The sequence below is a fragment of the Oncorhynchus mykiss genome, chromosome 7, assembly GCF_013265735.2.
Source record: "Oncorhynchus mykiss isolate Arlee chromosome 7, USDA_OmykA_1.1, whole genome shotgun sequence".
NCBI lineage: Eukaryota > Metazoa > Chordata > Actinopteri > Salmoniformes > Salmonidae > Oncorhynchus > Oncorhynchus mykiss.
This window is the reverse complement of record NC_048571.1, coordinates 6,849,938-6,862,864: the sequence shown is the minus strand read 5'-3', so window position 1 is coordinate 6,862,864 and position 12,927 is coordinate 6,849,938. Positions and strand designations below refer to the sequence as shown.

Sequence of the window (12,927 nt, the reverse complement as noted above, 5' to 3'; positions counted from 1 at the left end):
TACAACACTGACTAGCCCTGATCCTGGTCAGATGTCTCCAAGCCGGTACCCCCACATAAAACACTGATTATCCCTGATCCTGGTCAGATGTCTCCTAGCCGGTACCCCCACATAAAACACTGACATACTCTTAGCCCTCAAAATTATGAAAAAAGTAGGAAAAGCAAATATTGGATTTTTATACGCATTATGCAACAGTAACACATTTCTGAAGCAGAAACAACATTCAAATGCTCCAACTTCACCTGTCCTTTACCTCTCCCTTTACCTGTCCTTTTACCTGTCCCTTTACCTGTCCATTTACCTGTCATTTTACCTGTCCCTTTACCTGTCCCTTTACCTGTCTCTTTACTATTTTACAGGTGTTATTTGGTCCAGATGGTCCCTGGTCATCATTCCCAAGAATTGGTTTCTGTTTTGTTGCAACTGTTTTCTTGGTGCGTCAGGAGCCACCCAACTCTTTAGAATCTGGATGTGAGTGGAACAGACAGTTAGATACAGAGCTACACACCAACTTGTGCCCTTTCAATCAAACCATATTAGGGGGAAAATCATAATAATTTGTCAATGTACTGTATGTCAGTCATTGTCTGACAACAGGCTTGTTAAATACACAGTACCGCTCTGAAGGGCAAAGTGTGCTTGGTCACACATTTATGGCAGCTTGTGACATTGTCCTTGGGCTTTGCCTTCTTTGTTGTGGTTTAAACCAGGCACATTACATGCCAAGCCTTCTGCCCTTGTGTTTTTCCTGTCAACTGAGTGATATAACCACAGAGATAAATGTAGATCCTGTTCTGCCTCTATGGATACAACACTGAATAACTCTGTGGTGTCTATTGCTTTGGAAAGCGCATTTGTCAGAATTAGCTAACCGGCCCTAAAAGTTGTATTTGTTTCTGTGTGATCACTAGACTACAGTCCATATCATACAATCTGTTACTCTATAACTACTTGTCTTTCATTTGGTTACACTTTAAAATCAGAGATACGGATACTTTTATAAAGTCCACCAGGGTCTCTTCCTGAATGTAAAGGATAGCATGCCTGCCAACTTGTCTTTGCTCTCAAATCAAATCAATTTGTTTTATTTGTCACATACACATGGTTAGCAGATGTTAATGCGAGTGTAGCGAAATGCTTGTGCTTCTAGTTCCAACAATGCAGTAATAACCAACGAGTAATCTAGCTAACAATCCCAAAACTACTACCTTATACACACAAGTGTAAAGGGATAAAGAATATGTACATAAAGATACATGAATGAGTGATGGTACAGAGCGGCATAGGCAAGATGCAGTAGATGGTATCGAGTGCAGTATATACATATGAGATGAGTATGTAAACAAAGTGGCATTGGTCTCTGAGACCTATGATTAGTCTGTTTGAACCTTTATTTTGGTTTGTTAAGGTCGGAGGTCAACCCTGTCCCTCTGTGTTTCTAGGTACCAACAGGAGGTAAAGAAGCAACAAGAAGCAGAGGCTGCTGAACTAAAAATAAAGCAGTTAGCAGAGGCCCATCCATTGTTGGATTATTTAGAACTAGCGACACTAACTAACTAGTGGATCTGATTAACTTGATTAAATGCAATTTCATCTTTGAGGACTTCAACGACCACAGAATCGTCCGACTCAATAACACCCGTCCCTCTGCAAAGCACAATTCATGCTGTTAATTAATAAGTATGAGGTGATGATGTGAGGATGACAGCACGTCTGCGTGAGGATGATGGTAAAATATTAGTAAAAGGTAAGATTAGGCAAAGAAACACACACATTTACAAATTCACACAACACTTTAAAGATGGTGAATGTTTGAGACTGATGATGGTTAATGTTGTATTTTTCAACACTAACACTTTGTTTTAGTCTTTTACCTCTTTGTCTGATTTTAGGACGTTGTGGTATGTATATATTTATTGAAAATAAATTCTACATTTGGGATAAAACTGTTCCTGACTTGAAGAAACCCTTCACATGTGCATGAGGTTATTAATGGCCAACTTGATCATAAGCTAAGTTAAAAGATAAGCGTGGCCTCTTCAGTTTATTGTTTACATTGTGTCTTTGCCATGTACAGTCCACATCACATGTGAGGCGCATTCAGTAAGACACAACGTTTTGGAACGTTCAGATAGAAATATGTAATATTGAACAAACATGCCTCTCTGGCATGTAGACAACAGTTGGCAATTTAACGTGGCCCTGTTTTCTAGGAATTGCAAAATGGGGTGGGCTCATAGTGTGGGCTAACTCTCTCTACCAATGGCAGTGGGTTTGGGGCGGGGTTTATATTTCGGTACCGCCCCTCAGGTGACACTCCTACATAATAGACGGGTAGATGAGCCTGCTTTCTGCCAATGGTTCATACAGGCTATTCTGTATTCTAGTTACTATAGACAATCAATGACAGGGTGTACTAGAGCCACAATACAGCACATACTATTTATTTATTTTGAACTGTCGGTACCAAGTTCAACAAAAGTAGGAAATAAAACTCCAGTCTCCAGACATGGCTTTAGTGGGAGTTAGAGCTTCATACCACAGGATTCTTAACAAGATCGAGCTCAAACTACCTGCTAAACTGAGACCTTTCTACAACCATCCAGCAGGTAAGGACATCATTATTATCAGGCTCACCTCAACATGACAGATCTGCATCACTTCCACTGTTCTCACCATCTTACAGTACAGACACTATACTGTATACTCTGATACACGGTACCCCCACATACAACACTGACTAGCCCTGATCCTGGTCAGATGTCTCCTAGCCGGTACCCCCACATAAAACACTGACTAGCCCTGATCCTGGTCAGATGTCTCCTAGCCGGTACCCTCACATAAAACACTGATTATCCCTGATCCTGGTCAGATGTCTCCTAGCCGGTACCTCCACATACAACACTGATTATCCCTGATCCTGGTCAGATGTCTCCTAGCCGGTACCCCCACATACAACACTGACTAGCCCTGATCCTGGTCAGATGTCTCCTAGCCGGTACCCCCACATACAACACTGATTATCCCTGATCCTGGTCAGATGTCTCTTAGCCGGTACCCCCACATACAACACTGACTAGCCCTGATCCTGGTCAGGTGTCTCCTAGCCAGTACCCCCACATACAACACTGATTATCCCTGATCCTGGTCAGGTGTCTCCTAGCCGGTACCCCCACATAAAACACTGACTAGCCCTGATCCTGGTCAGATGTCTCCTAGCCGGTACCCCCACATACAACACTGACTAGCCCTGATCCTGGTCAGATGTCTCCAAGCCGGTACCCCCACATAAAACACTGATTATCCCTGATCCTGGTCAGATGTCTCCTAGCCGGTACCCCCACATAAAACACTGACATACTCTTAGCCCTCAAAATTATGAAAAAAGTAGGAAAAGCAAATATTGGATTTTTATACGCATTATGCAACAGTAACACATTTCTGAAGCAGAAACAACATTCAAATGCTCCAACTTCACCTGTCCTTTACCTCTCCCTTTACCTGTCCTTTTACCTGTCCCTTTACCTGTCCATTTACCTGTCATTTTACCTGTCCCTTTACCTGTCCCTTTACCTGTCTCTTTACTATTTTACAGGTGTTATTTGGTCCAGATGGTCCCTGGTCATCATTCCCAAGAATTGGTTTCTGTTTTGTTGCAACTGTTTTCTTGGTGCGTCAGGAGCCACCCAACTCTTTAGAATCTGGATGTGAGTGGAACAGACAGTTAGATACAGAGCTACACACCAACTTGTGCCCTTTCAATCAAACCATATTAGGGGGAAAATCATAATAATTTGTCAATGTACTGTATGTCAGTCATTGTCTGACAACAGGCTTGTTAAATACACAGTACCGCTCTGAAGGGCAAAGTGTGCTTGGTCACACATTTATGGCAGCTTGTGACATTGTCCTTGGGCTTTGCCTTCTTTGTTGTGGTTTAAACCAGGCACATTACATGCCAAGCCTTCTGCCCTTGTGTTTTTCCTGTCAACTGAGTGATATAACCACAGAGATAAATGTAGATCCTGTTCTGCCTCTATGGATACAACACTGAATAACTCTGTGGTGTCTATTGCTTTGGAAAGCGCATTTGTCAGAATTAGCTAACCGGCCCTAAAAGTTGTATTTGTTTCTGTGTGATCACTAGACTACAGTCCATATCATACAATCTGTTACTCTATAACTACTTGTCTTTCATTTGGTTACACTTTAAAATCAAAGATACGGATACTTTTATAAAGTCCACCAGGGTCTCTTCCTGAATGTAAAGGATAGCATGCCTGCCAACTTGTCTTTGCTCTCAAATCAAATCAATTTGTTTTATTTGTCACATACACATGGTTAGCAGATGTTAATGCGAGTGTAGCGAAATGCTTGTGCTTCTAGTTCCAACAATGCAGTAATAACCAACGAGTAATCTAGCTAACAATCCCAAAACTACTACCTTATACACACAAGTGTAAAGGGATAAAGAATATGTACATAAAGATACATGAATGAGTGATGGTACAGAGCGGCATAGGCAAGATGCAGTAGATGGTATCGAGTGCAGTATATACATATGAGATGAGTATGTAAACAAAGTGGCATTGGTCTCTGAGACCTATGATTAGTCTGTTTGAACCTTTATTTTGGTTTGTTAAGGTCGGAGGTCAACCCTGTCCCTCTGTGTTTCTAGGTACCAACAGGAGGTAAAGAAGCAACAAGAAGCAGAGGCTGCTGAACTAAAAATAAAGCAGTTAGCAGAGGCCCATCCATTGTTGGATTATTTAGAACTAGCGACACTAACTAACTAGTGGATCTGATTAACTTAATTAAATGCAATTTCATCTTTGAGGACTTCAACGACCACAGAATCGTCCAACTCAATAACACCCGTCCCTCTGCAAAGCACAATTCATGCTGTTAATGAATAAGTATGAGGTGATGATGTGAGGATGACAGCACGTCTGCGTGAGGATGATGGTAAAATATTAGTAAAAGGTAAGATTAGGCAAAGAAACACACACATTTACAAATTCACACAACACTTTAAAGATGGTGAATGTTTGAGACTGATGATGGTTAATGTTGTATTTTTCAACACTAACACTTTGTTTTAGTCTTTTACCTCTTTGTCTGATTTTAGGACGTTGTGGTATGTATATATTTATTGAAAATAAATTCTACATTTGGGATAAAACTGTTCCTGACTTGAAGAAACCCTTCACATGTGCATGAGGTTATTAATGGCCAACTTGATCATAAGCTAAGTTAAAAGATAAGCGTGGCCTCTTCAGTTTATTGTTTACATTGTGTCTTTGCCATGTACAGTCCACATCACATGTGAGGCGCATTCAGTAAGACACAACGTTTTGGAACGTTCAGATAGAAATATGTAATATTGAACAAACATGCCTCTCTGGCATGTAGACAACAGTTGGCAATTTAACGTGGCCCTGTTTTCTAGGAATTGCAAAATGGAGTGGGCTCATAGTGTGGGCTAACTCTCTCTACCAATGGCAGTGGGTTTGGGGCGGGGTTTATATTTCGGTACCGCCCCTCAGGTGACACTCCTACATAATAGACGGGTAGATGAGCCTGCTTTCTGCCAATGGTTCATACAGGCTATTCTGTATTCTAGTTACTATAGACAATCAATGACAGGGTGTACTAGAGCCACAATACAGCACATACTATTTATTTATTTTGAACTGTCGGTACCAAGTTCAACAAAAGTAGGAAATAAAACTCCAGTCTCCAGACATGGCTTTAGTGGGAGTTAGAGCTTCATACCACAGGATTCTTAACAAGATCGAGCTCAAACTACCTGCTAAACTGAGACCTTTCTACAACCATCCAGCAGGTAAGGACATCATTATTATCAGGCTCACCTCAACATGACACATCTGCATCACTTCCACTGTTCTCACCATCTTACAGTACAGACACTATACTGTATACTCTGATACACATTGTCAATATTTTCAATATGTATAATGTAAATGACGCCTGCTGTCTGTGCCTACTTATGAAAACAGCCTAACCAGTTCTGCTAGGGCGAGTATGAGGTGTTCTCTCATTTGTGTCTGGAAATAGCTAGCAAGTTAGCCAACGTTAGCTAGTTATCTTGGGTGCTTGACAGCCGTTGTGGGGTCAGAACACTCAACCCCACTCCTCGGCCAGAGCGTCCAGTGTGCTCCCAGAGCGAAACGCTCAGAGTTTACAAACGGGCAATCTGACAAAGCTCTGAATTTACGAACCGCCAGAGCGCACAATAAGCGCTCTCTGGCACTCCAGATTGAATTTACGAACATTTACAACGAACGACTGGTCGCGTCCATAGATACAGAACAAAAAGACTGAATTGAGTGGGTAGCGTCTCTGGCAACCGAACCGATAGAACGGACGAGCTGCCGGCTTGGGTAGCAACCCCAGATATGTGTCGGGACTATATCTTGTCGAAGGATGAAATAGTATGAATAAATTAATAAAAAATAAGACGTCGAGAGCCGGCAAACGTGCCAATACATACTCCAAACACCGGCTTCAAGGGATTACTAACATATTCAAATAAAGATTGACACATTTTCATTAAAAACGTTATTTTCATTAATTTATTCATACTATTGCATCATTCCACAAGATATAGTCCCGACACAAATCTAGGGTTACTACCCAAGCCGGCTGGTCGTTGGTTCTATCGGTTCGGTTGCCAGAGACGCGACCCAGTCATTTAGACTTTTAGTTCTCTATCTATGGACGCGACCCAGTCATTCAGACTTTTAGTTCTCTATCTATGGACGCGACCCAGTCATTCAGACTTTTAGTTCTCTATCTATGGACGCGACCCAGTCATTCAGTCTTTTAGTTCTCTATCTATGGACGCGACCCAGTCATTCAGACTTTTAGTTCTCTATCTATGGACACGACCCAGTCATTCAGTCTTTTAGTTCTCTATCTATGGACGCGACCCAGTCATTCAGACTTTTAGTTCTCTATCTATGGACGCGACCCAGTCGTTCAGTCTTTTAGTTCTCTATCTATGGACGCGACCCAGTCATTCAGTCTTTTAGTTCTCTATCTATGGACGCGACCCAGTCATTCAGACTTTTAGTTCTCTATCTATGGACGCGACCCAGTCGTTCAGTCTTTTAGTTCTCTATCTATGGACGCGACCCAGTCGTTCAGTCTTTTAGTTCTCTATCTATGGACGCGACCCAGTCGTTCAGACTTTTAGTTCTCTATCTATGGACGCGACCCAGTCATTCAGACTTTTAGTTATCTATCTATGGACGCGACCCAGTCGTTCAGTCTTTTAGTTCTCTATCTATGGACGCGACCCAGTCGTGATTTCGATTGGCAGAGAAACGCTGCATGCCTGTATGTCCCGACTCCCTACACTTTCATTACTAAGGGACACCTGGAGATCGGCGAGATAGACAGCAAGGTGTACACAAATCTCAGCTGTAACGAAATGTTAGTCTAAAATAAATGTGAGAAAATGTCTAGATGATTTTTACAGTAGAGATCAAGTTTATAAATTCCCTGCCTGGGCTGATGAGACAGTGGATTGCTCAATCAAACGGAACAGAATAAATGGGCATTTTAACATCATAGATTAAGGGTGCGTTCGTAAATTCGCTCTGGCTACATACTCGGATATCAGAGCACTGAGTGTGCCAGTGAGCAGAATAACTGATCCATTTACGAAGGCTCAACACCCTTTGAATATGGCCGGTGTCAGTAAACCTCGGTAAAAAAACGTAATTAAATTGTTGCCAGCATCACAGTTACAGTCATCAACACTCTAGATAACATGAAAACAGCCTAACCAGCTCTGCTAGGGCGAGTAAAATGGTCAGAGTGAGGTGTTCTCTCATTTATGTCTGGAAGTAGCTAGCCAGCTAGCTAACTTTAGCTAACAATGCGGTTTTAAACAATCAGCGTTCAGGATTAGAGCCACCCATTGTATACCTATGGATAATTCTGGATAAGAATTCTTCCATTAATTCTGGATCAAATCTACCATTTGGCACAGCAATTGACTTTTGCGGGGAGGGGTGTTACATTTTCAGAAAGGAGAAAGTGACTGCTATCATTTACTGACAAACAAGAGCATTAAACATTTGTATCAACAGAAATAGATAAACGGTCATATGAACTAGTGCTCTTTAGCATATGAATGAGTGCTCTAAACTTAGATTGAGTTGAAACCTGAGTTGAAACCTACAGTAGCAGTGCATGGACTTGGATGGGGGACCCTTGGTCAGTGCTAGTCAGTCTTAGACTAGCAAACCATGTGCAACCTTGACCTTGAGGTTATCTTAAATGGAGCAAACATAGTTTTATTACAGCAGTGTTGGTGTAGCAACTACGTCAGTCTGCAGCTGAATTGAAAATAGAGGTGAATAAGGACAAGCAGTGTTGATGCTGCTAATCTGAATGCTGATGAGGGAGTACACAGGGCTCTTCTCTCAGCCCTGGGGAGTTAGGGCTGAACTATAACAGTGTGTTAATGTGACAGAAGGTTGTTCCAATCAGTGGTTCTCAATTCCTGGTTCACAGGATATTGTTAATTAATATCAACATAGTTTGGGAGCATAATGATACAGAGATGAGATTAAAATCATAACGAAGATTAAAAGCAAAGCAATTAAGGAAAACCAAGTTGATAAAACAACCAGCCTCGCTATCAAATAGACAAGAGAAGGGAAGACTATGAATGGATAATATGTGTGAAGCTAAGTGATGTTCAACCACCATGTTTAGCACTCTTCAATAAATTATAGCCCTTGGCAAGTTTTCAATTGGCCAGAAGAGAGCAGGAGAATAACAGTTGTTAAAACCATAGGAAGATACTGATTTCAGTCACTTTCAGTTCCCCTTTATCTCTCTATTTCATATTTATATTTCACTCCTCAACAAAACATTAAAGGATTTCACAGTTTAATGCTGCACAACATTTATCTATTTATGGCACTTTTTCATGCCTAACTGCTTTGGCATATCCCAGACATCTATTCCACATTGGTTCAACTTAAATTCATTGAAATGACGTGGGAACAACGTTGATTCAACCAGTGTGGGCCCAGTGTGCGCTGAGGTGGAAGAAGCGAGGAGAGGTTTAGGATATGAAAGAGACGGTAGAACTGAAACAAACTTGAGAAACTAGAGTAAAAAGGGTTGACGTCAAGATTAGGATGAGCGGACAAGTCTCTAGTTGGTCCGTATGGAACAACACTTTGGTCTGGGAGGCAGGACTGGTTTGGGATCTCTTTGTCGCGGTATCAACCAACTGTTTACACAAAACTAACTCTCACATTAATCATTGTAATATTGTGTAATTGTACTCAACTTTAATTTCTAACCTTTCTAAATAAACACTGATATGCTTCCCTTTGTAGGTCCAAAGACAGTCTTCTTCTGGGCACCAGTGTGTAAATGGGTAAGAGTTGATATCCTTAACAAGTGTCTCATGTGCGGGACATCTTATAATGGTGCTAAAAGTATGCATGGTTGTGTGAAATTCTCTCTCTCTCTCTCTCTCTCTCTCTCTCTCTCTCTCTCTCTCTCTCTCTTTCTCTGTCTCTGTCTCTCTCTCTGTCTCTCTCTCTCTCTCTCTGTCTCTCTCTCTCTCTCCTCTCTCTCTCTCTCTCTCTCTCTCTCTCTCTCTCTCTCTCTCTCTCTCTCTCTCTCTCTCTCTCTCTCTCTCTCTCTCTCTCTCTCTCTCTCTCTCTCTCTCTCTCTCTCTCTCTCTCTCTCTCTCTCTCTCTCTCTCTCTCTCTCTCTCTCTCTCTCTCTCTCTACAGGGTCTGGTTATGGCTGGCATGGCTGATATGACAAGGCCAGCTGATAAACTGAGTCTCTCTCAGTCTGGAGTACTCATGACTACAGGTAATGGACATTGTAGGAAAGACAATGTTTGACATTTACATCCACTATGCAACAGGAAAAAAATCCTGAAGCTGAAAAACATTCAGATGCTCCAACTTTACCTGTCTTGTCACCCCTCTATTTTGCAGGTGTTATTTGGTCCCGATATTCTCTTGTCATTATTCCGAAGAACTGGGGTCTCTTTTTTGTCAACGGTTTTCTTGGATTGGCAGGAGCCAACCAACTTGTTCGAATCTGGATGTGAGTGGGACAGACTCCATAGTTACACACAGAGCTATGCAAACGGACATGCATGGCAGTGGGCCCCTATTCAATCAAACCCTATAAGGAGAAAAAAAGGGAAATAAAAACACAATTCTGATGGGGTGTATGTCAATCAATGCCATTGTCCGACAATAACATTGTTAATAATTATACAGTACTGCTTTGCAGGGCAAAGTGTGTTTGGTTAAAAACAGATTCATTTATGATAGTACATTGTCCTTGGACATGGTGTCGATACCAGTTTGGAACTTTTTTCAGACACATTTTTTGTTGGCAAACTGGTCCTGAGAGTTGTATGTTGCAACATTTGTTTACACTTTAAAAACAGAGGGCTAAATTGATCTGTCAGGGTCCTTGCCTGAATGTAAAGGATAGCATGCCTGCCAATTTGTCTTTGCTCTCTGAGACCTATGATTAGTCTGTTTGAACCTTTGTTTTGGTTTGTTAAGGTCGGAAGTTAACCCTGTCCCTCTGTGTTTCTAGGTACCAACAGGAAGTAAAGAAGCAACAGGACGAGAAGGCCCAGATCCCCATCATATAACACACACACACACACACACACACACACACACACACACACACACACACACACACACACACACACACACACACACACACACACACACACACACACACACACACACACACACACACACACACACACACACACATATTTAATTTCTTCATGTCTTAATCCATTTTTATACAAAGTCTGTAAAGTCAACCCTCAACAGTCACTAACACTGGTTTGATATACAGTACATATCACAGGTCTTATATACAGTACATATCACAGGTCTTATATACAGTACATATCACAGGTCTTATATACAGTACATATCACAGGTCTTATATACAGTACATATCACAGGTCTTATATACAGTACATATCACAGGTCTTATATACAGTACATATCACAGGTCTTATATACAGTACATATCACAGGTGGCCGGGTGCAACTTCATTTGGGAGGGCTGGCTCATAGTGATGGCTGGAACGGAATACATGGAATTTCCATGGTTACCATGTGTTTGATAACACTCTATTCACTCCATTCCAGCCATTAATATTAGCATTCCTCCCCTCAGCAGCTTCCTGTGATATGTATATAACCAGGCACTATATTCTAATAGGCCTAATGAATATGTAGGAATTTACATTCCTTCCTTTTTTGTGACTAAGGAAATATCAGGTTTTGGCTCTAACTCTCAATATTTGTAATATCAAATCAAATGTATTTATATAGCCCTTCGTACATCAGCTGATATCTCAAAGTGCTGTACAGAAACCCAGCCTAAAACCCCAAACAGCAAGCAATGCAGGTGTAGAAGCACGGTGGCTAGGAAAAACTCCCTAGAAAGGCCAAAACCTAGGAAGAAACCTAGAGAGGAACCAGGCTATGTGGGGTGGCCAGTCCTCTTCTGGCTGTGCCGGGTGGAGATTATAACAAAACATGGTCAAGATGTTCAAATGTTCATAAATGACCAGCATGGTCGAATAATAATAAGGCAGAATAGTTGAAACTGGAGCAGCAGCACAGTCAGGTGGACTGGGGACAGCAAGGAGTCATCATGTCAGGTATTCCTGGGGCATGGTCCTAGGGCTCAGGTCCTCCGAGAGAGAGAAAGAAAGAGAGAATTAGAGAGAGCATATGTGGGATGGCCAGTCCTCTTCTGGCTGTGCCGGGTGGAGATTATAACAGAACATGGCCAAGATGTTCAAATGTTCATAAATGACCAGCATGGTCGAATAATAATAAGGCAGAACAGTTGAAGCTGGAGCAGCAGCACAGCCAGGTGGACTGGGGACAGCAAGGAGTCATCATGTCAGGTAGTCCTGGGGCATGGTCCTAGGGCTCAGGTCCTCCGAGAGAGAGAAAGAGAGAAGGAGAGAATTAGAGAACGCACACTTAGATTCACACAGGACACCGAATAGGACAGGAGAAGTACTCCAGATATAACAAACTGACCCTAGCCCCCCGACACATAAACTACTGCAGCATAAATACTGGAGGCTGAGACAATAGATTAGATTTAGATAGATAGATAGATTTGTGCCCTTAAATATTTACTTAGTATTATGTGCAAATTTAATACAGTTGTTTGTAGGATTACATAATTGTTGTAATTTAAATAAAATAATGTATTTATGAAAGCTGTATCTGTAAAATCGTTTGTTTTCCGTAGTTAAAATGTTACAACCTTGTAGGCCTACAGGCCAGATGAATTAAATATTTAGCTGTTTTGATAAGGACTAACTTTTCATTGCTTTTGTTGTTCTTCATTTATATTTATTCACATGTTTGTCATATTTTACAATACATTGTAAACATGACATTATAAACCTTTTGAACATAGCTAGCTATAGAACCCTGATATGTTCTATGATTAGGTTGGTTTTGTGCATTTCTGGTGGCCCTGGCCTCACCATCTCGTCGGCAGCGTATAGGCGCCACCATGTGGCAATTTGGCAAACTACAGTGCAGGACAGGAAAAGAGAACATGTCCTACCTTCAGTTTATTTACAATACATAGCTACAAAGAAAAGCAAGGATGCAGTATGAAACCAGCGCTCTCTTACAATACCACTTATCTAATGTAACTAGCTTCTCAATAAAATACCTAACCAAATTTTCCAATATCGCAAAGAGGTTTCTATACCAATGTTACAGCCAGTAATATGCACAGTCACGGTGGCCGAGAGGTTAAGGCGTTGGACTCGAAATCCAATGGGGTTTCCCCGCACAGGTTCGAATCCTGTTCGTGACGATTGTTCGCTTTTAG

General features: G+C 41.5%; 1 protein-coding gene and 1 non-coding gene across 4 annotated transcripts; both read left to right on the top strand.

Moving 5' to 3' along the window:
- The first annotated feature begins 5,576 nt into the window (after nt 1-5,576).
- On the top strand, nt 5,577-11,486 carry LOC110495631 (mitochondrial pyruvate carrier 2). 3 transcript variants are annotated; one of them, XM_036982284.1, is made up of 6 exons: nt 5,577-5,848; nt 9,390-9,430; nt 9,795-9,879; nt 10,008-10,119; nt 10,627-10,703; nt 10,818-11,486. In XM_036982284.1, the coding sequence occupies exons 1-5, from the start codon at nt 5,749-5,751 to the stop codon at nt 10,682-10,684; spliced, it is 396 nt and encodes a 131-aa protein (XP_036838179.1). In that variant the 5' UTR covers nt 5,577-5,748; the 3' UTR covers nt 10,685-10,703; nt 10,818-11,486. The 3 variants fall into 3 exon arrangements, with proteins under 3 accessions (XP_036838179.1, XP_036838178.1, XP_036838177.1); XM_036982283.1 differs by having other exon boundaries at nt 10,627-10,683; nt 10,780-11,485; XM_036982282.1 differs by having other exon boundaries at nt 10,627-10,707; nt 10,818-11,485.
- Nucleotides 11,487-12,830: 1,344 nt separating this feature from the next.
- On the top strand, nt 12,831-12,912 carry trnas-cga. Its single transcript has one exon. It is a non-coding gene; the product is annotated as a tRNA-Ser (tRNA).
- Nucleotides 12,913-12,927: the final 15 nt, after the last annotated feature.

Bases quoted from the DNA above. Each gene is read 5' to 3' on its own strand.
- LOC110495631 (XM_036982284.1), top strand. From the start codon at position 5,749: ATGGCTTTAGTGGGAGTTAGAGCTTCATACCACAGGATTCTTAACAAG. The intron at 5,849-9,389 runs GTAAGGACATCA...TTCCCTTTGTAG, and splicing joins TTTCTACAACCATCCAGCAG to GTCCAAAGACAGTCTTCTTC. The intron at 9,880-10,007 runs GTAATGGACATT...TCTATTTTGCAG, and splicing joins TGGAGTACTCATGACTACAG to GTGTTATTTGGTCCCGATAT.